This window comes from Thalia democratica, chromosome 8 (assembly GCF_965202585.1).
Source record: "Thalia democratica chromosome 8, ktThaDemo2.hap1.1, whole genome shotgun sequence".
Lineage (NCBI taxonomy): Eukaryota > Metazoa > Chordata > Thaliacea > Salpida > Salpidae > Thalia > Thalia democratica.
The window spans coordinates 5,750,812-5,774,725 of NC_139172.1; the positions used below are offsets into that span (position 1 = coordinate 5,750,812).

The 23,914-nt window shown below is 25.7% G+C and overlaps 2 protein-coding genes across 3 annotated transcripts in view; both read right to left on the reverse strand.

The window, feature by feature from the left end:
• Positions 1-932: 932 nt before the first annotated feature.
• Positions 933-15,633, reverse strand: LOC145842206 (lysosomal acid lipase/cholesteryl ester hydrolase-like). Of its 2 annotated transcripts, XM_082949619.1 has the most exons (11): positions 15,598-15,633; positions 11,380-11,540; positions 8,938-8,957; positions 8,432-8,498; positions 8,256-8,317; positions 7,297-7,513; positions 6,633-6,827; positions 6,096-6,321; positions 4,465-4,667; positions 2,173-2,339; positions 933-1,411 (listed from the first exon to the last, which is right to left on the reverse strand). In XM_082949619.1, the coding sequence occupies exons 2-11, from the start codon at positions 11,513-11,515 to the stop codon at positions 1,304-1,306; spliced, it is 1,401 nt and encodes a 466-aa protein (XP_082805745.1). In that variant the 5' UTR covers positions 11,516-11,540; positions 15,598-15,633; the 3' UTR covers positions 933-1,303. The 2 variants fall into 2 exon arrangements, with proteins under 2 accessions (XP_082805745.1, XP_082805744.1); XM_082949618.1 differs by lacking the exon at positions 15,598-15,633 and having other exon boundaries at positions 11,380-11,593.
• Positions 15,634-19,368: 3,735 nt separating this feature from the next.
• LOC145843414 (ER degradation-enhancing alpha-mannosidase-like protein 2) overlaps positions 19,369-23,914 on the reverse strand; it is a 9,684-nt gene continuing 5,138 nt past the window's right edge. The window contains exons 5-11 of the mRNA XM_082950892.1: positions 23,872-23,914; positions 22,164-22,305; positions 21,472-21,596; positions 21,115-21,259; positions 20,828-20,949; positions 20,268-20,436; positions 19,369-19,684 (exon numbers count right to left, since the gene is read on the reverse strand). The exon at positions 23,872-23,914 is cut by the window's right edge and continues 169 nt beyond it. Coding sequence (XP_082807018.1) covers positions 19,464-19,684; positions 20,268-20,436; positions 20,828-20,949; positions 21,115-21,259; positions 21,472-21,596; positions 22,164-22,305; positions 23,872-23,914 — 967 coding nt within the window. The 3' untranslated portion in view covers positions 19,369-19,463. The remainder of the gene's footprint in view (positions 19,685-20,267; positions 20,437-20,827; positions 20,950-21,114; positions 21,260-21,471; positions 21,597-22,163; positions 22,306-23,871) is intronic.

Below are 23,914 nucleotides of genomic sequence, written 5' to 3' on the forward strand. Positions count from 1 at the left end.
CTACTACATATTATTTGTTCTAATTTTAGTTGATTTATTTTATCTAGTACTTAAAAATCTATAAAGTTATAAGAAATATTCAAACCTTTTTTGATAGTACTTAATTGTGTTTTTTAGATCAAAAAGGTTTGTCAAGTAAAGTCACCTCTCGCATATCTACGCACATTGTTTTTACAGCAAAAGTGCGTAACTAAACGAGAGAGCGTAACTAAACAAGAGGTAGGTACTGCTATATTGGCTAGTTTCTTATAATCGATTTACAGCTTGAGGACTTTCCCACTTTTTTTGTTCATAAAACAAGTTTTAATTCAAGTTGTACATACATGTGAAAAGTATTTTTATAAAAACAGTGTTTTTTTATATAATTTTTTCCTTGCCTAGCTTAAGTTAAACTTGTCTTGCATGATACTAGAAAAAAAGATCTTTTCCTAACACCATGCAACCCAAGTTTATTTTTAGCTAGGCAAGGATCAAATTAGCTAAGAATAAGAGATTTATTTAGTTAAAATGAAACTATATGACTGAAATAATTAGTTTCTTGTTTGATTTAAAGGTATATAGGGGGCTAAGACATTTAAAAACAAAGAGCAACGCTATAAAGTTTTCAATAGGTTTTATAAAGGAACAAACTAAAAATGCAAAAACTTCAACTTTGTTGAAAATCCATATTTCCTGTGTAAGCGTTTAAAATGAAATATTAAAGTTCATATATCTTACTAATTCAATACAAAAAAAATCATAACTAAAGATTTTTTCCTTAAATAAATTCTAAAATACGTAACTAAACGAGAGTGCGTAACCAAACGAGTGCGTTGATTCGCGAGAGGTGACTGTAGCTTGGAATTTAAATAAGTATTTTGTATATATTTTTAATTAATTATAAAATTTTAAAAAACGTAGCTAATTATATATAGATATAAGAAATTTTTTTTAGTTAGTTTATTTTATGATAGATAAAAAAAAAGTATGTAAACTTCAAGACACAATTTTCTTTTTAAAGTTCGAAACTAATACCTTGTCAAAAAATTTAAGCTAAACCCTAACAGTTCTTTAAAAAAAACTTTTAAAAAAAAAGTGTTTTGTTTATCATTAAGTCTAAGGTGACAGCTCGATAAAAAAACGACAAAAATCAGCAGCAGGCCAAAGTACGATTCTCACAAAAAGTAACATTAACATAATGCACTTGAGTTTAAGATTTCACACACATCGTGCCATAGTAAGGCACATAATCGGATAGAAATGTCACTTGTCCGGATAAAAATGTCACTTGCGTAGGTGGTGGTCACTTTTGCAGACAATGAGGTCACTTTTGCAGCACTCTTACTTTGAGCATGTTGCTTATCACTTTGTTGTAGAGTTCTTCCGGCGCCCTCCTCCCCCAAATAAAATCCATATGATCGAAGTTTGACAGCTGAAAATAATGTAACAAGATGAAAAACATAACAAATATTAATACTAAAAGGTTTATCTTCTATTATTAACTAGTTATACGTTTAATAAATTAGTTTAACATCAAAGCATAAAAAATATATTAAAAATTCAATACACTAAGCAATTAGTTTTAATTAAGTATACATTGAAGCCGATTATATGAATTATATTGATTTTTTTCTAAAAAAAAGTATTTTGTAAGTGTTTGTAGCTATATTGTTTCGCCAGGTCAAAGTCCTAAATCTAACTTGGTTTTATTCTTTTATAAACTTAACAAAGAAAATTCAAAAGAAATACTCTTTTATATTACAACAAGATTATATGTTACAGCTTAAACGTTGCCAAAAAGCATAATATATTTTATTTAGTATTAAAAATCAATAATATTATATCATATTTTTAATATTAAATTAATCTATTAAAAACTAATGACCACAAGATTATCTAAATACATAATAACTAAAAGAAGCATATATAAGTGAAATATTATGAAGTTGCTGACAGAACTTTTCTTTTAATCATTTATTTTCATCGAAAAAATACTTCAGAAATCATAACTTTAAGTATAAAATGAAATTTGTTTGGATAACTTATTTCAAAGTTATTTATAATTTTGAATAAAACTAAACTTAAAACAATTTTTGTATAGCAAAAACTTATAACTGTTAAATAACAAATTCTCTAACTAGAATTACTTTTACTGAAATAAGTATAAATAACAAGTAAGCAAATAAAACTGACAAGTTGTTCGTGTTTGATGTTGGGTAAATTTGAAATTAAGTGAGCTCTGTCGTGCTCATGAGTGAAAATGTCCAAATCACCGAAGTACAAGTAGCAGGGAACCAACACGTTTGTTACGTCATAATGAGGTGGGAACGAGTTACCGTATAATGCCAAGTTCTCCCTACCTGTGTGATAAAATTACATTTAACATTTATAAATTTTTTAATTTAAGATTTTGAAAATCAAAAAAGTCATTATGCAGTTTTAAAACAGTAAATTGTTTATAATTTGTAACCCGAAAACCTGAATATTAGATAATTAAAATGGCATAAAGTTACGATATATTTTTTATTGTATAATTTATAATTGTTTAATATTTACCCTATATTTATTTTTTGCTTTTTTTTTCATTTCCTAAATACTTCATAGAATTAACAACATAAATTTAGGTATTAAAATATTTTTTTTTATTATCATTAAATTTATAATCGATAACACAACTTGAAATTATTTTGAAAAAGTTATACACTACATTTTATTGAAATTTAAAAATGGATTCACCTTCAAATAAAATATCAGCATTATAAACAGCCAATCGAAAAACAATTAAAAAAATATACTAAATATTGATGCTTTAACAAAATTTAAAAGCTATTAAAATATACTAAACTCTTTAATTAAAAGTTTTAAACAAGTTTATAAGTTACAGAAAACGATTCTTTCATCAAAGCGTAAGTATACATTAATAACAGTGTAAGAAAAAAAAGTTGCTATTTTTTTTAGAAATGTTATCAACTTATGTTATAAATAAGCAAACAGATATCTAAAAAAATATTACTTTTACAACAACAGAGAGTAACCTTTTAAAAATAAAAACGTTTAGATGAAAACACTAAAGTATTTTAGGTTTTTTTACCAAAAGTAGTATTTATACTTTAAGTCTATGGTCAAAAACATTTTGTAATTTATTTCATGGTAAGTTGTTTAATAACATTAGTAATTATGTTTTATTTAAACATAGGTTGAGTTATTTTATATGTGTTAACGTAACTTATTAACCTAATATTGATTTAAAATTCATTAAGTAACGGTGTAAATTAAAAATTAAATATTAATAAGGACAATGTAAAAGTAGCTTCGTACTAATCAATACCTGCATAATGATAATAAAAAAGCGTATAATTTTCTTACTCCTAATAATATATCACTGGTATAGAGAACAACTATTTTTTTTATTATACTTTCAACATAGCTAAGTACTAGTACTTAATATTAAAAGCAATTCTAAAGGTTGACTTTTAGAGCTTAAATTGTTAAGAAAGAAAGCAATTTCAAATACTTGAAGACGTAATTTGCTCTAGTGAGTTTCTATAAAAACAGTAATAAAATTATATAAAGTGAAACTTAAAAATTTTATTTATGAATTTTAGCAAAAAACTTAAACTTTGTAAACAATAAAAAAGTATTGCAAACACTTAATTAAAATTGAGTACACATTTTTTATGAATGTACTTTCAGTCCTTACTCATATCAACTTATGAAAAAGTTCTTAACATTATCTAAATAAATATTTACAATTCTACAATATCATGACTACTGTTTGTTCATAGTGATCAACAAAGCTTTGTTAAACACAAATAAGCGCTAACAACTTTCCTTTTACTAATAAGTTAAGTAAATTAAATTTTAACCATACCAAAATATAGTTAAGCGCAAAAATTTATAACTACTTGTTTAAGTTATATATCTATATTATAATATAATTTTCATTTGAAATATTGGGCAAAAACTATAAAAATAAATGGTTATGAACAAATTAACTTTCAAACTAATCTTACCGTTTTACTTAAACTTTAGTAACATATACATTTTTTAAACATAAAGCACAATGAAATTACTAAGTATCGACAAACAAAACTAATATACAGATTATTTGTTTCAAGACAGAACGTTCGTCATTGTTTTAGTATGAATAAATCATAGGCGAAGTTTATAGCTGCTAAAATACAGATTTAAAGCAGGCTAGTTCAAATCAGCTTTAAATATGTTTCTTTTACACTGATTTATAAATCCTACTGTTTTTATAAAAATTTGCAAAACTCCACCATGAAATACAACCTGTGAAAATTGTCGAAATATGAAAACAAAGTCATGATGTTGCAGAATTGTAAATGTTTATTAGGTTATGTTAGCAAATTAATTCATTAGTTGAGAAAAATAATACTTTTGAATTTCTACATAATAAATGTACATACAAATTGAAAAAAAAACAAAATTACAAAAAAAATTATTTGATTATTTCGAACCAACTTGTTTTACAATCGAACTTCCTGGTGACACCGGTGGTGACGATTTGCGAGAAGTGGAGCAGATTGTGGAGGGAAGTACCGGCGGGAGTGTTGCTGAAGCAGAGGGGAAGCTTGTCTTCGAAGTAGTGGTCCAAGTGCAGACCCAACGCGTATATCAGCACCTTGCTGTTTGGCGGGTTCTTGCTACCGAACAAGTCCTTCATTCTGATTTTTTTCATAAACAGTGATAAGCTTAATTTGCAGGTTTTTGGTTATTAAAAAAGCTAAGTGATTAATGTTCAAAACTAACCTAATAAATTAAAATATTTAAAATAATCTCAAAAGTTTCTCTGTATATTATAGTATGTAAATAGCTTGTTTTATTCCTTAATTTTTGAGCCACTAATGTTTTTTTTTTCTAAATATAACAGTTTCACATTCAGTTTTATTTGAGCCTAAACCCATAGTGTTTATTTAGTATTTTATTTAAATTTTTGATTAATTTTCTAGCAAACATAATTAATAATTTCTAATTTACTTGTTTTGTTTTGATTTATAGTATCTTACGTGTTTTGTTTAACTTTTATTTTTAAGATTTAAATTGTATAAATAAAGGGTTAAACTTAGTTTTGCCAATAAAAATTCTGAATAATTAATCTTGAATATATATAAAATTTACTAAAAATAAATGTTAAATCGTAAATCATCTAAAAAGGATATGAAAATGGTTTAAAAGCATTAATTTTATTGATTAGTTAGTTTTATTTTTATTAGAAATACACAAACAGTAGGCATTAGTAAGTACTTTATAAACAACAACAAATAACATTGCATGCATCATCAAAGTAAATTGAAAAACAACCTAAGACTTTTATACATTAAAAATTCGTTTAATTTGTTTAAGTTACACAAAACTAAGCATAAAACAAGCTCTTTTGTATAAGTAAAAATATTATGTTATGTTGACTGTGGATTTTTGTTGAAACGTAAGTTACAATCTTTTATATTAAGCATGGATTTTAAGAGGAGGAAAAATATTGCACACAGATGTATTCATTTTTAACCTTTTTTTCATTGTATTAAACAGAATTGTTAACTTTTTACTTTTACTTAAGTATGTTCGAAATATGTTTATATTACAAAGTACACTGAATGAAAAAAATTGTATCATTTTGTTTTTTTTTTAAAGCTAAATGGTTTATTTTTACAATTTTGAAAAATATATATTGCTGACTTTTTGTTGTGTACGCTTAAAGTTGCTAAACTTTGTTAAAATTTTTCTGAGTTTAAATTACATATAGATGTTTATTAAATATAAACAACAATGCAAAAATGTAAAAGATAACTTTTATAGCCTTAGGGCGATGTGTTTAACTAACTATATGATTAAAATTTTAAAAAAGTGTGATTCTTATTGTACAATTGTTCAAAAAAATGGTTTACATTTAATTTCTAATTAACATTTAACCTTAAACAAAATTAGTTTAAAAAAAAAAAAAACACCAAACGTACCTAATATAATAATTTAAGAAATTAAATTTTTAACTTAATTAAAATTAAACTTTTTTAATGTTTTACTAACTATATGATTAAAATTTAATTTTAGTACTGAAAAACTTATTTTTTTTCAGTATAATGACGTATATAACCAACTGGAAAAGTTTCGAAATGAAGTATCTGACGAATCGGGACCTGCCCAGCAGCTCCATCCCCTTGCTGGGTATGCTGGGCAGCCACGAGTCCACGGCGACCGCCACCGACTTGAGCGGGTCGCTCAGGTGCTTCAGCTTGAACACGGGCGCCAGTCCCTGGAACGTGGCGATCTTGCTGGTCAGCTGATGTTTGTCGTCGGAAAGGGCGGTCAGCGCGAGCAGGCATCCTTGGAGGGATGAATAGTGCTTAGTATATTAGTAAATGATTGGTAGTAAATGACTGGTACATTTATTCTTAAATTATCGTCAGTAAGGTGATAACAGAACGATTACAAAAAATCTGAGCAATTAACCTTTATGTTGTGATTGTAAGCTACTGTTATTTTCACACATTAATAGGCTCAATCTTATCTATATATTTAAAAATACAAATCACCTCTGTTTTTTATACCAAAGTTTTAAACACTTAGTACATCAGTGTCAGGTTATTATTTAAAAGAATTTTTTTATCATACTTATTTATAAAATGTTTGAAAACCTTGCGAGTGGCCGATGTAGTGGAGCTGCTGGTAGGTGGTGTGGTCCAACGTGTAGTTTATGATTGCGGGCAGGTCCTTCTCTGCCATGTCCTGCCACGTGTACTTCCAGAACACCTTGTCCTTGTCCGGGTCCATGGTCTTGTGTTCGCGCGAGTACACCGTCCCCCTGCTGTTGCCCAGCCACACGTCGTACCCTGGGTTAGTTCAGTAATTTTGTAATTTATTTCTATTGAAACAATATACTTTTAAAACATTAGGTAGAGTGACAAAATAAATGTTTAACTTGAACAGTTTAATAAACTGCAGAATAAGATGTTTTACACACAAACTACCGACCATTAATTTTTCTTAATTTAATTTAGAAATTTAGATAGAGTAACAAAACGAACCTTAAACTTTTAAAACAACTTTACATAAAAAGTTAACTTGAATGCTGCAGCGCTTCGACTTTCTTACATTTTTGATTCGATATGATTTTAAGTACTTAAAACTAAAATCAATTTTATTTAAAGGCAAACGCATAGCTAACACTGCAAGAAAAATGAAATATTTTGTATCAAGAGTGAACAATACTAATCAAATGTTATCGCTTTGTATTAATTGTGAACAAATATGAATAATGTCAGCATAAGAAAAATGAAACAGTTTGTATCAAGTTTGAACCTGCATCAACGAGGATGAAGGCGAAGGAATGTTCCGCTCCGTTGCACATCCAGCACGTCGAGTCCGCCAGCACCCCGTGCTGCAGTATGACCGGGGTTGCGTGGCGACCGGGGGCGTCACCAGGTGGCAGGACCCTGTGGAGGGTGAGCACGTAGTCGTCTGACGTCACCACCTTGTGTATTTCCACTTTGTATCCGTTGTGACGTATCATTTCCGGCTGTTTGTTAATACTGATGTTCAGTTTTTAGTGTTTCAGTTTAATTTTCACACTACTGATAACAGCAGTAATAAGAAAAATTAAACATTAAAAAAATATCTAAATTCAATAAACAGGGTTGTCCTTCGTTTTACAAAAATTTTTCCAGTTTTTAAAAATTTCTTCCAAGTTTTTAAAAGTACACATTTTTGGGTCTATTTTTGGTTTAAAGTTAAGTCTAAGGTAAGAAACTGTGATATATAGTATAAAAACATTAAAAAGATAATATAAAGCTACTATAAATATTTTTTTTTAATAAAAAATTATAAAATTCCAGGTTTTTCCAGGTTTTTTTCAAAATTTCTCAAATTCCAGGTTTTTCCAGGTTATTTTTGCCTAAATTGTCGAATTCCAGGTTTTTTCAGGTAAAGTGGCAACCATGAATTAAGCTAGTATCCTTGTTTACAGAAAGAACAATAAGAGGGCTTTAGGGAAAACTTAAACAACTTCAAACTGTTGTTAACTAGATCTTAAACGTGAAAAGTTGTCTAAATGTTTAAGGTTAGATCAGGGTTTCTGAAACTTTTATTCATTAGGCCTCGTTTAAAAAAAATTGACAAGCAATGGCCACCTTTTATAGAATTTCCGAATAAAACTACCCTTTTTTTGCTCTTCATCACTAACTCAAAAATATCTGGTGTAAATTTAAATGATGGCCTACAAAAATTATTAATTATTAAGTTTCTACAAAAATTTGACTCACTGTAGTCATTTCAATTTCACTTTTACCATTTTCGTTTGTGTCCGAGTTAACCGAAGTGCTGCCTGTATGATTTTCGTTTATTGTTATTTATTTATACTTATGTATACTTTAAAGTTGATAAAACGGAAAAAAAACTGTATAAAAAAACTTAAATAATAAAATAAAAATTAACTTACTTTCAGTTTCATAGTAGTTGTTTGATAAAAAGTTGTAAACTTCTTCGTTTGATAGATTTTTGTTAGTCTAAAAGTTAAATATCAACATAATATTTGTTAGCAAACAAATACAACTTTTAATAAAGTGAATACAAGTTAAACTATTATTGTTCTTTAACTTGATACTCTGCTTCATTAACTTAACTATTTTTTAAAAATCTAAACAATACTTGAACTACTTAAATTTTACTCACAATTTATTTTAACTTTGTAGTTGAAAATAATATTTAGCTTTAAAGTTAACGTTTTGTTACTATCAAGTAGTAAAAAGTTTAAAAAATATTAATCTCAAAACAAAAAACTGTCTCTATAATACTAATTAAAAATACTTATAAAAATAGCATTCCTTTAAGTTTAAATGAATAAAACATTAATAAAGTAAAACATTAATAAAGAAAAATAGTAAGTTTTTATTTGTACAAACATTAAATACTGCTTTTATAAAAAAAATTATAGAAAACACTCACTATTCTGCTAAACATTTCACCTGAAAAAATAATTTTATAAGAATTAAAACAAAGTATAGTGTTTATAAATGCAAGCTAAAACATATACAATGAAACATCTCTAAATCATATACTTCTAAAAGGTAGGGTAAATAGTTTTGTTTTCTTTTTTACAGGTTGAAATTTGTTTTAGTTATTGCAATTACAAATTGCTGTTTAAAATGTATTTTAAGGCCATAGGGGGATCCAACACTTTTTTTTACACAATCTAACTTTGACTTTTATATGAAAGGTTCAAGTACAAACTACAAGCCAGTTTTTATAGAATTCAGAAATACCATTTAACTTTTGAGATATTTTAATGTAATAGTAATCTACCAAACCTAAACAGTTATAAATTTTGACCAGATCTGCATATTAGAAAAAAAAGGCTATATCCAGTTTAGCAGATCAAGCAGATCACTAACTTTAATTTATTGCAATTAATATGTGCAACTATTAATTTTTAAAGTAAGCTTTTCAAAGTCCTTGTAATAAGATTGCTTTAAAGCCATAGCACTGATACAACATAAATAGTCTTAATACCTAGTTTTAAATTAAGTTTATTTGAAAATTTTTGTTTACCTGTTAACAAGTACGGACTTAATAGATGGTTTTAACAATCTTTTTGATGTATTATTTTAAATTATTAACCTTATTTTTACATAAAAACTGAATGATATATGTATATTACAACATATACTTAAAAAGGAGGTGCGAAGTTATAAAAAATAGCAATAATATGTATTTGGTAACATTAACTGTTGTTAGAATATAATAAATATCAATAAAAGTAGTTTTTTGAGTTATTGAAATTACTATTTCCTTTACTTAACAAAATATACTGATTCACAGTAATACCAAATTTTATAATTTTGTATTAAACTTATGTAAAAGTGTCAAACTAAAACAAAAATATTAAAGTATTTTGTAAACTTTATACTACTTTTATAAAAAATAAGTGTATTTTATATGGTGTTGATTCATTAAATTATTGAGCTAATTTATTTTGTAGTATTAATTGTTGATATCATTACAGTTGAAGTTTTTAGATTTATGAAAAAATTTATTGAAATGTTCTGAGATTTTTAGTCAACTTCTAAGAAAAATTTGTTTTAATTTTAAGGTTTTTACATGACCGTATTCGGAATTTGATTTTTTTTATCCAAAATGTACCAGGTTGTTTCAAACTAAATTTTCACACTACTTTTAAGCTTTTTTTTTAAACTTTTTTAAAAAGTATAACAAAACACATTTCATTTATAGAAATATTTGAGCGCTTTCAAGTTAGTCTTGTCAAAAATTGTATGTTACTAAATTAAACTGAATCGAAATTGAAATAAAATTATAATGTAGCTATAAGGTTAAAGTTTAAAAACATAAAAAGACATAGTGATCAGTTGTAAAAATTAACTAAATATCAATATTAAAGAGCTTTGATGTACTAATAAAAATTGTTAGATTAAAATCTAACTAAAATAAAAATGTGCTAAAAACTGACAACAATTTTTTATTTTTTATTTAAGGAAACAATTAAGTTAAAATAACTTAATATAAGATTTAAATCCTTATATTAAGTTAAATTTAAATAAATTAAAATTCTTTTTATTTTAATTTATTTGCTTTGTATTTAAATTTTGCTGAAGTAGAATCAGCTATCACTTAGTATGAATTTTATTTAAGTATAAATGACACTTAACAAAAACATAAAAAAGGAATAACTATTAAACTGTTCATTAAAAAGTGAATATTTCGATGTAAGTTTAATGTGTTACTATAAAAAATTATTCAACTTTAAATGCATCCCTTAGAAACCTTACAACTACTTTAGGAAATAAATATATTTATATTATATATGTTTTTAATTTCAGACCATTTTAATTTAAATTTTTTTAATATTTTAATTAAATATTTTTTTGCAGTTATCTATATTTACAATTTGAAGTTATATGACAAAGCTTGGAAATATATACACTTGTATATTAAACACTAAGTAAAAGCTTATTTCTAATTTATACTATATAAATTTATAAATCTTATAAAAGTAGGTATATAATATTGTTATTTTTATTATTTTTTATTGTTATTTTTTATATTTAATTTTCTAAACTTATTGACTACTTTTAATTTTATAAAAATACTAATATTAAGCGTAATTAAAAAACACTCAAGTGAACTGTAAACAGGGTAAACATAGTAAATTTTAAGTTCTTATAATAAATACTTTATACATGATTAAATTGTCAGTAAACAGTGGTATTTATTTAAATATAACTTTGTTATAAGTTTGAGTCTAGGAAATTTATAACATATTTTAGCTTAATTGTTAAAATTTATTGTAAGTGCAAAATATTTTTTTTTAATCTGGTCAGTCTGTTTCATAAGTTAAAAGCCTAAAATATAAAACCAATTGAAACTTAAAACCTGCTTGATCAAGATTTTCAAAGAAAGTTGAAGACATTCTGGAAGCAATATCAGACAAGTATTCAGTTGGAGTTTGAGAGTTTGATGCAGATGGACTCTCTTTCAAAGTACCATCTGAGTTAGTAGGTTTTTCCATAGAATTTAAAACAGCTCGTCTATTTCTAAATAGATGAAACAAACTAGATAAACGAAAAAAACTTTTATTCATTTAACAACAGCTAAAAATTTTGTGTATATTAAATGTGAAAACTAAAACTATTTCATTTTAAATTTAGATTACAAAAAAATGTTTGCCCTAATTAAATACTTACTCATCAAAATCTTTAACTATTATGAATGTACTGTACATTATCAAGTAATTTTCCATTACGTCTTTAAAAGAAAGCTTATTAGTTTAAGTTTAATGATTCAGTAGCTTTGATTTTTTTACAGTAGTATTTATCAGAAATAAAACTTAAAAATCAAACTTTGAAATGTTTTGGTAATTAAAATTTTTAATTAGTAAAGCCTAGTTATAACATAAATTAACAATTGTTTTCACATTGGTTATATAAATTCACTCATAACAAAAAAAAAAGCTCTAAATAATTTCAATAATTTATAGTCAAATGAACACAGAATTTATTTTTTGCTTTCTGCACAGTGCACAGCTTTTGAAAAAGTTTCAAACCATTTGTATTATGATATAACTATTTAAAATTACAGAACAAAACTTAATTATTTTACTACTAAAATAAATAATTAATGTATTTTTTGGATTTTAAGTTTCAGAAAATATAGTTAATTTGCAAGTTTTTGGATTTCTTATGCTGAAACCTGCTATCTAGGGATTTTAAGTTTTAAAAGAAAAAAATTGTTTTTTAGTCTCAATCAAAAAAAAAGGGAAATTTTTAAGGTAAAACTACATATGTTAGGTCAATATCCAAACAAATATATCAATCTGTGATTTATACTGAGATTTAAAAAACTTTAAAATATCCTGAATTATCTTGAGTATCCTGAGGGAGTTTAATCCTTGTTATAATCAATAATTTGAATAACACCATTAGATATATAAAACTTAATCAAAATTTTTGATAAAAAAAGTTTAAAACTTATTGTAATTTTATATCTTATTGCCAAAACTTTTGTTATTTCCACTAAGCAACAAGTCTAAATTTTATTGCTTGGAATTTCAATTTCTAAATTTTCACATGTTTAGGGTAGCGTTGGTTTTTGAGATTTTTTTCAGATGTTTTGACTTTCTTTAAGGTTTATTTATTTTGTTGCAAATTTTTTTCAAAAAGATTTACTATATTTATTGACAACTTTATGTACATATAAATACAGGTTCTTACAAAATTTATCTAATTCCAGGCTTTTCCAGTTTTTTTTTTGTTTTTCAAGTTTCTCAATTTTCAAGTTCAAGGTGCAATGGTAAACCTGCATGTTAATTAACCACTCTGATCTTTATTAATAATAATAATGAAAAGTTCTGAAACCCTTTTTGTAATGGTAAAAAAACATCAGTTTCAAACTTTACCATTTATCTTTAATGATAAATGTTTTCTGGGGGAAAGCAAATGTCTTACATCATGTGTAATTTTACCTGTCCTTTTAACATTTAGTTATACAAAAAAAAATCAAAAAACTATCTTTAAAACTAATAAAAAAACCCTTGGTGACACACCATTTGTAGAACACTCACAAGGCTAAAATCTCAACACTAAAAACCACTAAGTGTGGGAAAATCATTAAGCTCAAATCCCCAAGCAAGTATCTGCTGACCCTACAACAAAAAATCATACCAACAATCCAAATATGTGATCACTGTCAACAGAGTGAACTCTTAATCAGTTGTTGAAAAAACTTAACTAGAACTATAATTAAAACATTAACATTTAATAAAATATCTTTAAACCTTTTAAACAATTATTTAACTTCAATGTTATTCAGATAAAAAAACTAAACTTAAAAGAAATTGAAGTTTCTAAAACTCAAATAGGTTGAATAAAAAGTAGTTTAAAGCAAGTAACAAAAACATAACTATGTTATGCATAAATAAAAAATTAATTATCCATTAATTTATATATGTATATGAATATATACATAATTTATTGAAATGGCGATTTTAATTGCCATTTCAATAAATTATTTAAAAGCCCTTCAAGTGGGCTCAGTAGAAGGTGTTTAAGTTTGAACATTAACCTTATTTTATATATTTGTTATTATATATATATATATTATAATAATAACAAATTATACAGTATCCTTCTTTTATTACACTAACTCATGTTTCTGTGTGTTATTGGACTAACACACTTCAACGGAGCTCTGTAAAAAAATAAATACTGTAAGGAAAGAATAGAAGCTCAAGTAGGTATATACATGTATCCATTAAAAATAAAAATAATTTCTATAGATTTTTAAAGGTTAATGGTATAATAATGTATATACCTACTTAAGCTTCTATTCTTTCCTTACAATATTTATTTTTTTACAGACTTCCGTTGAAGTGAATTAATCCATTAAATAAATATTTAGCTCAAATTCAATTTTTCAACCACTATTGACCAGAACTTTTTATAAAATCTTAAATATGTAAATATATAAAATAAGAAACTAAAATGGGATGAAGGTATTCTTCCTTTTTTAATTTTAAAGACCAGACAGGATTCTATTTGAATAAGAATTGAAAATGTTTGTTTTTTAATAAACAAAAGATCTCTTCAAAATGTTTTTATAAGGCTGAGACTGATTTTTTTGATGGTTCTACCCATTTTTTTACTGTTTATATAAAATAAGGTTATTATTTAAACTTAAACACCTTCTACAAAGCCCACTTGAAAGGCTTTTAAATAATTAATTGGAAAAGTACGATTTTAAAATACAGGTACATATGTTTCATAAAGCTAAACACTTTAATCATCATTCAGTTTAATTTAAAATAAAAAGCACTTTACTAAACATAGACGCAAGTGTTATACAAAAAAAACAAAAAACAGTATGACCTAATATTGTGCATTACAAAAATTCAGTACAAAAATCGATCTTCCATCTAACTAATCAAACAACTAAAATTCACAAAGACAACAGTTAAGTGACTATAAAATGCTTCAAATTTATTGTATTTTAAGAGGAGCTTTTTCATATGTCAACAGGACAATATGAATTCACTTCTCTTATTTAAACAACCTTCCTTTTTTAAAAATACATAACATCTGTTCATTCTTTTAAGCACAGACTACAAACAAGGTTATTACCATCTGCTATTGGCTGTGCTCTTTTTATCACCTCCCATGTCAATATAAAATTAATGTTTTTGCGCTTTAGGCCGCAAACATACTTTGAACTTTCGTATACACCACCTTTAAAAGATTACAAATATATAAAAGCTCTAAGAATATTTTAAGACTCCGTAGATCTGTTCTTAAATTTATTTGAGAGCAATGAAACGCCGTTAGTTGGAATAAAGCTTTGACACAAAAACATCTGTGGTATATATTCCAATAAGCTTAGCTTATCAGGATCTCCAGAATTTAACGCCTTTTAACGTTACATCTAATATATATGTATATATAAAATAAATAGTATATATATATATACTATACAGCTAATAAATAAATTACAACAAACTGGAAATGAGCAAATAAACAACCATCACCCAACCCTCACAAGCTTTTTTTTCCTTTTCAATAGACAAAGACTTACTGACCAAGAAAAAGAACAAACACACACATAACTAACCATACATATACAAGATAAACAGATGAAAAATAATACTTGAAAACAGGTTAAGCAATATCTGCAAAAGTGTAATACAAATTACACAATCAAAACTTAGTAAACTAGCTCAACAAAAGTTTCTTAAAAAAGGGTTAAGTAAAGGTATATAGTCTAAAAATACACAAACAACATAAGAATGTGATTGATAACAAAAGTTGTTTAAAAACTATTTGCTGAACAATAAAAAAATGTAAATTTACTTTAAGTACAAAATGCCAGAAAAATATTTAGAAGACAAAACATTACAATACAGTGAAGATTTTTTAATGTATCTGTAAAAATGTATCAAACATGATAAACACTAATAGCTTAACAACAAATTTAAAACCTACAGAGTTTAAAAAAATGCTTTTTATTGTCAGTCTTACTGTGTTTCTGGCATAATATCATAAATTTTGTTTCAACACAATTGGTGTTTGTTTCAACAAAACAAAAAATTGTATGTTTACTTACCTGTACTTGTTTTCTCATACGGTTATTTCCCCAAACTAAAACTTAAGTTGAGGTGCAGCCCAGACATGGTAACAAGCGTCGCAAATTAAATATATAACTATCAAAAATACCCGACAGTAGGATTTTTTAATCTCAAATGTAAATAAACTTTTAAAAATATTTATAAATAATAGTTAGTTTATATTCTTAGGATAGGTTTTCTCATACTGAGGATATATTAATTTAAACTAAAATCTTTTTATTTTTATTATAAAAATCTTTAATTTATTTTGTAGCCTAAAATTAAAACTATATAGATATTTCTTTAGAACAATTCAGCCTAAAGTTTACAAATTTAATTTGTGGACAAAGCATGCACAAAACAAAACTTATTTTTATAAACTGTGAATAAAAAACTAAAGTATACCTCTAAAAATGGTGTTTCTTACTTTTATGAATCAATAAAGTTATTAAAACATTTAAGTCTAATGTACCTTGAAGAACTTATGTATTTAACTTTATAAAAAATTCATACAAAAAAATAGTTAATAAATAATAATTTTGAATAAAAAATTAAGTTACAAATAAAAACTGTTTATATTTAAAAGTTTTTTTATTCTGTTTTATGTTTTAAACTTAAAGCTAAAAATAATTTGAGAGAACTTTATTTTTGTTTTCAAAAAAAATTAAGGTAGTATGTAAAAATATTATTATAACCTGTTTTAGTTTTACAATCAAGGTGTTAAAATTGTTTTAGTACATTGTAAATTAAAACTTAAATAATTTAACACTATAGTAAGTTTGTAATAACAAAAGTAATGAAGAATAACTTATGAAATTTTATCCAATGTAAAGTTTAAGAGAAAAAAATTAGCTATATTCTGTTACTTTAGCTTTCTAGTTACTATAGCAATTAAAAGCTGTAATTAGTGGTTTTCAAATATGACCATGCCTGGCAGCCTACAACAAAAGCATTATCGCGTAGAAATAGATCAATATTCACTACACATTTCAATCATGAGGAATAAATAAACTACTTTTTTTTTCATAAAAACATAATTTTTTTACAGTAATGTCTCATAAATACAATATTTTACAAATTTATATTTAGAATTCGTTTTTTAAATCCTAAATTACGTTCAGTAGTTGCCAAACTAATACAAAATAATGGAATGTATGTTTAATGGCCGGACTGATTTTTAAGTTTACTAGCCCAAGAAAAACTACTTAAATAAGCGAAATTTTCATATGGCATTAGAAAGTTTAATTTTCAAAAATACTTAAGTTTAATTTTTGTTTTTGCAAATCAGACATTTTTTATAGTTTTAGTCTTAAAAACGTGACAAAAAACTAGTTTTACCATAAAAAGAATTCTTACAATAGGAGTTTTTATAATTTTTCTGTTTTTTAAATTTTAAATATGTTTTGTTTTGTAAGTATTTTAAACATAGAATTAATATTGTTCAAGTTTATTTGGTTTATTTTTGTTATTTCTGATACAAAATTGCACGAAAGCAACTTTTTTTTGCTATCTTATTTAGACTTTGAAAGCTTAATTTTATTGACTGTTGATCACCTCACTCTGTAATATTTACTAACCTTTATCAGTTTAGTTTATTTAATATGAGGAAACTTAAGCTTTTTATAAAATTAGAATTACATATAAATAAGTTGGTAAACTATACGAATTAAAATGCTTAATTTAACACTAAACAGATTAATTATCAAAAGTTTGTTCAACTTTTGTTACTCAACTGACACGGTTGTGCTTATTTGGATCTTAAGAGCTTTTATCAACAACAATAAGTAATTGATTTCTTTTTGTTTTAAAAAAATCTCTAATTTCTAGTTGTATATCAGATACTTGGCAGTGTTGTAAAAACTAAGCTTTTGAAACAACTTTTACTTTTTTAATGTTAGTTATAAACTTTACTTGAGTGTTTGAATTAATCTTGAACAGCGATGTTTTGAAGGTCAACTAACTTTTGTTTTCTATATACTATAGAAACTGAATTTGTAACTAAATTTAAATTCTATTACACTCTATAACAATTAACACACCTATGATAACTAATTTATAGTCTATAACACTTGGATTACTTTATATGACAATAAAGAATTATTATAAAGAATAAAGAAGAAACAATATGTTTGTGTTATAGTAAAAAAAAAATTAACATTAAGATTATTCAAAATTCAACATTAATTGTAGATGGTTTAAATTTTTTTTCTTATTGATTATCTTCTCATTCACTTGTGTTTAAATGTTTTTTATGGTCTTTTTTAGTGTAGTCTGATCGTTTTATTAATCTTTACATTTTACTAGATGTACACAAACTGTGTTTTTTTGTGTTAAATGTGTTTGTGTACTGCTTCATATTTATTGTTTTGTATTATAAATTCCAAATAAATGTGCTTATTTTTTTTCTATGATAAATTTTTATTGAATTTAAACAAAACTGTTTAAAGTGGTTTTTCTTCAACTCGAAAATTACACTACTAAGTTAAATTACAGAATTGTGTTTTTTTTTTTTTCTTTAAAGAAAGTTGATAGTTTGTGAACTTTTGCTTTTTTATCATAACAAATGTTGTAGAAATTTTCCGTCACAAAAACTTAACTTTTACGTACACTACTTTCTAATTTCAAAAATGCTTTTCCTACTAAATCTTATTTACAATAAGGAAACGCTATATTTTAAATTAGTTCTATTAAACTTAGTATTTTGTAAAAAAAAACATAACATATAGCTTAAACTTTTCAACTTAAGCGTGCAGAATTAGCAAACATGAGAAGACAACGTTTTAAAATAAATAAAATTTTAAAGCCAACTAGGTTTCGCTAATTAACAGTTACTGTGCTTGTTTGCTATTCCATTAATTTATAGGTTAAATTATTTTAATATATATTATTCGTATTTTACTAGACAAATAATTATTTTCAATATTGTGACTTAAATTTAGTCTTACATAATTTTAGTTACTTTAGTTTTTTTTTACTTATTTTTACTACAAGTAATGCACTTCATCAGAAAAAATAAAGCACTACTTAATAACGTACGAGAGTTTTTAAGAGTAGTGGTTTTCTAGTTTATTAATCGTTAAAGTCTAGAAACGAGACTATTTTTCATTTTTACCTAGAAAAAATTAAAAAATTTCAAATAACTCAAAATAAATCAAAACTGTTGAAACTTAGGGATAGAATATACTTTAGTAAAGCCTGATTTTATTTTTATCTCTTTTGTACAAGAAATTGTGCATAAAACTACTAATTTAAAAGTACTTCTACTATACAAAATTTGAAAGCACTTCATGAAAAAGCTCGTTGCAGAAAACGAAATCTTAAACTAAGTATCAACTCAAACAACAGAAATCTTAAATTACTATAAAGATTAAAAAAAACATGGTCAATATAAGTTCAGGAAGAAGTACTTTTATCCAGAGAACTATCAAAACTTCAATAAAGAAAAAAAATATGCTAAAAAAACTCGTAAAACAAATAACAAATATTTTGACTATGTCTCAATTTTTTCAAAAACATTGATGTTGCAGTAAAACATTTTATACAGGAATAAAATGATTACAAAGTATTGTTTAAGTACTAGATTTTCAAAAAACAAGTCTTTAAAGAAAAATTACAGTTTACATTCAAAGGATTTTTGAATAAAATTTTAAGGTTTGTACTGAGTCCCAAACTAGAAGTTCAAAAATACAATAAATTGCATACTTTCAAGACAATAAAAATAATAAGTTAAGTAAATAAATAAGTTAGTGTAGTGAAAAATTAACCTAGCAAAAAGTAGAAAGCTCAAAAGAGTTAAGACAACAATTATTTTATAAATATTTATCTAGTAAACAAGTTAAAATAAAAAACATTAAAAAATTTATAACTAGTCCTGCAGAGAAACTTGGGAAAGTTTTAATATTTTGGTGTGATAGTTCTGCGAGGCGCACAGCATCTGCTTCCACGCATTCCTCTCCTTTCTTTCAATTTTCCCGCCAAAAACTCCCGCCAAAATGTCTCGATAGACGGTTTCGGATGAATGAAACTTTTGGCAGCACTTCAATGAGCTGATGTCGACGGGGTGGGCTTCCGTGTTGAAGATGTAACCTGGATATGTTGTTTCGGAGCATCAAACATAATAGTGACTTACTAAAACAATTGAGTACTTGAGTGTAAAAAAAAATACATGTTTAAAACTTTTTTTTGCATATAAAAATTTTAGCTGAATAATAATGATTAATTTATTTAATGGGTTGCCACTTGTTTTTTAAAAGTTTTTCCAGGTTTTCAAAATTTCTTCCAGGTTTTTAAAAGTACACATTTTTGGGTCTATTTTTGGTTTAAAGTTAAGTCTAAGGTAAGAAACTGTGTTATATAGTATAAAAACATTGAAAAGATAATATAAAGCTACTTTAAATATGTTTTTTAATAAAAAAATTGTTAATGATGACAAAAGTTTTTATTTATATGATAGATTTTTTGAGTCAAATCGAAATTTTACTACTGAACATGTCAAAATTGTTTAAATTCCAGGTTTTTCCAGGTTTTTTTGTTCAAAATTCCAGGTTTTTTTCAAACTTTGTCAAATTCCAGGTTTCCAGGTAAAGTGGCAACCCTGAATTTAGCAATTTAAAAATTAATAACGATTAAATTTTATAACTCAAGAAAACATAAGAACTAAATGATCAACCTTGACCGAGCAAGCAGGTTTGGTTTGTTTTAGGAATTTTATGAAGGAAAGTTTTCGGTTTGTTCAGCTGATTATCCTCGTCGAACAGCAAGTACAAGTACTTCAAAGTCTCGGCTAGGAAAAAACTTTCCATTCTGTTGTCTAACTGCCCGCTTTGCACGTTTTTAAGCTGTCAATTGAATATTTAAGTTAAATATGTAGTTAAGTTTGCAAAAAAAAAATTTGAATTTTCGTGTGACGGATTTTCAGGATTACTAAATTTATTCTTGTACCATAAAAGTCATGAAAGAAAATCTTCTTAGTTATATTAATTATAAAACATAATATTTAAGGTTATAAACAATTTTTTCAAAACACTTAAACTAAAAGTAATGTGCTTATTGATAATTTTTTTAAATCGTGTAACATTAAGTATTTATAAGCTTGAAACTATAAAATTTTTATATAAAAACTATAGTTTTCAAATAATACCAGCAAAAAAGTGTAGTTATCAATCTTAAAACCTTCATGTAATTTAGTTCTGTTTATAGTCTTTGTAATATAATATAATTGTAACTTACTGTTGCGTATCCGCATTTAGTTTTAGCTCTCTTCTCAATCATGTTAACCATGTCCTTACCAAACTGCAGCAATGCCGGGTCTTTAGTCGCTTTATACAGGTGTAACGTGCTTTCAATGAGTTCTGAAAATTTAAAAGCCATGCATTACAAAAAACATAAAAAACACCAAAAGATTATTTTGCACAAAAAAGTTGTAAACATCATAATAGAATAAAAGCTTCAAACCAGTGAAAATAAAAATACAAATTTAAATTAAAAATGTAAAACAACAAGCTTATAATTATAACCTGGGCGCAAGGGGTAACCCTCCCTGTTTAAAACTGGTTTTCCGCTAGAAATATCGTAGAATTCAGGCAGAGCTCCGAACCTGTAGAAAACTTGAAAGTAATTCAGCAACGACCTGTGTGCTGACTCTACATCCCCGAACATGGCCTACAAAATATATAAACATTTGGAAATTTGTTTGTTTATTAAATTTCATACAATAAAGAAATAGCTCATAAACGCATCATAAAATGCAAGCTTTTAAGTAAGAACTTAAAACTCGGAAACATATTAAAATAAATTAAACGAAAACATACTTGGCTAACAAAACTGATTTAATGAAAATAAATGCAGCTGATCAATAGAAACAATATACAAACTTGCACACCGGGCCAGAACGTTTCCAGGGACTGCTGCCACGGCTTGGTGATCTTGCCGTCGTTGATGCCTGCCCACATGTACCAGTCGCCCTGCTTCAAGTATTTCACGATTGCCGAGTAGTGCTCTGTAGTTTCGTTATAAAGTATATTTTCAGTAAATTCATGTTGAAAATTTATAGGTTATAGACAGATCTACACCAGAGTTTCTCAAAGTAAGATATTTTGGAAATTTAAGGGGTTCCTATCTGCAAAAGGGATCGTAGGGGAGCCATAAGGCCATAATATAATAAATATTAGGCGTAATTAAGGGTTGTTTTGAAACTTACAAACATATTATAAGAAAATTAGAAAGTTACACTAGACCTGGGCTTCCCAAAGTGGAACATTTTAGAAAGGGTGTTAAGCTGCAAAAAAAAGGGGGGCAAAAGGTTATAATTTGGAGCTTACACTAGATATTCTGAAAGTAATGATGAAGAGCAAAAAAAAGTCTTACTTAAGACTAGTTTTTTGAGAAATATGAGAAATTGGTAGTTTTTTAAACATTAAAGTTTTGATAAACAAAACTTTTGATAAGCAGTTTAAAATATGATTAAACAAATACATATAAACTTTCTAGCATCACTGCTGTTAAAAAGTCAATTTAAACTGCAAAATTCTAAACACTCGAGTAACAAATAAAACTCATCAACAACCTTTAAACATGTGCAACAGCTCAGGAAGTTCGAGGAGAATGGAACCTTTCAGCAGGTACTCGAAGAAGGAGTCGATGCCGGAACCGATGCTCGATTCGCCGCCTCGCCACTTACCCGTGGACGTGTCGATGTGGTCTGCTACCTGGTGATTTTGATTGTTAATAAGTTTATGCAACTTCAAGTCTACCATTTATGTTACAAAATATATTACCTGATAGTTAGATTGTTGGAATACTTATTCAACAACACGTTTACTATTTGTATTGATAATTAGAAATATAACCGTAGTATAAAAACTGTAAACATATTAGTTTACAATATTAATTACTAAAAAAGTAAAGATAAAACAATAAAAAAAGACTGACTACTTTATTCTAAACTAAAATTATTTTTGTATAAATAATAAAATCAATTGTTTTGAGGAAATGAACAGGTGAGGATATTTTTATTTAGGAGCCAACATTGATAATACTTATATTTAAGCTTTAAGTGTGTACAATATGTCAATTTTTTGAGTAAAAAACAATTAATTGACTTATAGCAACTATTACGTAATTATTATGAGTTATAGTAAGTTACTTAAATTTTTCTGATGCAATTATAAAACTGCTATTTTATTATTTTTTTTATTTTAAGTTTGAAAATTCTTCTTTTTTAACTAGAGATCTTAAACTTTCAAGCAATTTAAATAGCTGATAAAGTTCTTAAGTACAAGGTAGAATTATAATAATTTAAAAATATGAACTTAAAAAGAAATTAAAAAGGGTGATTCAAAAATTCATTTTTAAATTACAAAGTTGAAGTATTTTGTTTATTTGTAAGATTAAATATTAGTTACAGACTTATTGTGAAAGCTAGAAAAAAAAGGAAAAAGTATGAAAGTGAATACATATCTTCTCTAACCTTATTAGTTATTTCACAGACCTTAATTTCTTAAATCTCGTTTATTAAAAAAATTATACACAAATGACTCATTTTTTTAATTTCATAAAACTATTGTTTAAAACTTTAGAAGTTTATAAATTCAATATTTCTATTAAATTTAATTTTATTGAGTTTGAAACGTTAACATTGGTATTTGTTAATAGCAAAATATTTTTGAAGTTAACACTTTTATGTAAGTAAACTATACATGTAATAAAAATATTATAAATACGAGTAGGTGTCAAAAATTAACAAAAGAACACTTTTGCACCAAGACAATTTTGCATGGGTTGAAACATTTTTTTTTACTATCACTGTAACCCCTGACCCTTAGCCTTTGCCAGTAATTTTTTATTGTATTTTATTGTTTAATTTATTTTATTTTTTTGTCGTGCAAAATTTACACTCGTGCAAAAGTGACCCTTTGTGCAGATTTGACTGGACTCTTTTGTCTTAATGCATATTTGACCCACTCCATAAAAAGCAGTCAAGAAAAACAAAATAAAAATGTGTAAGCTGTGCCAGTATTAGTTATTGCTTATATACAATTCTTATCACTTTTGGTATCCGTTTAAATTTAAAATTAAAATAAGATTTAAGATTTTCTATGTAACTATTCTTACCTCTTGATTTAAGCTTTTAGCATTTAAATTTTTTTTTTTTAATGTAGAATTTTATTTTAATATATACATAATTCATTACTTTGATCGTTATTTAAAACATTTAATAAAGATGAAAATTTATCCTGTTTACAGTTAAAAAAAATATATAAAAGTGTACTTACCAACCCAATAGGAGACTTAAAGCTGTTGATGGCGTGTAGTGCT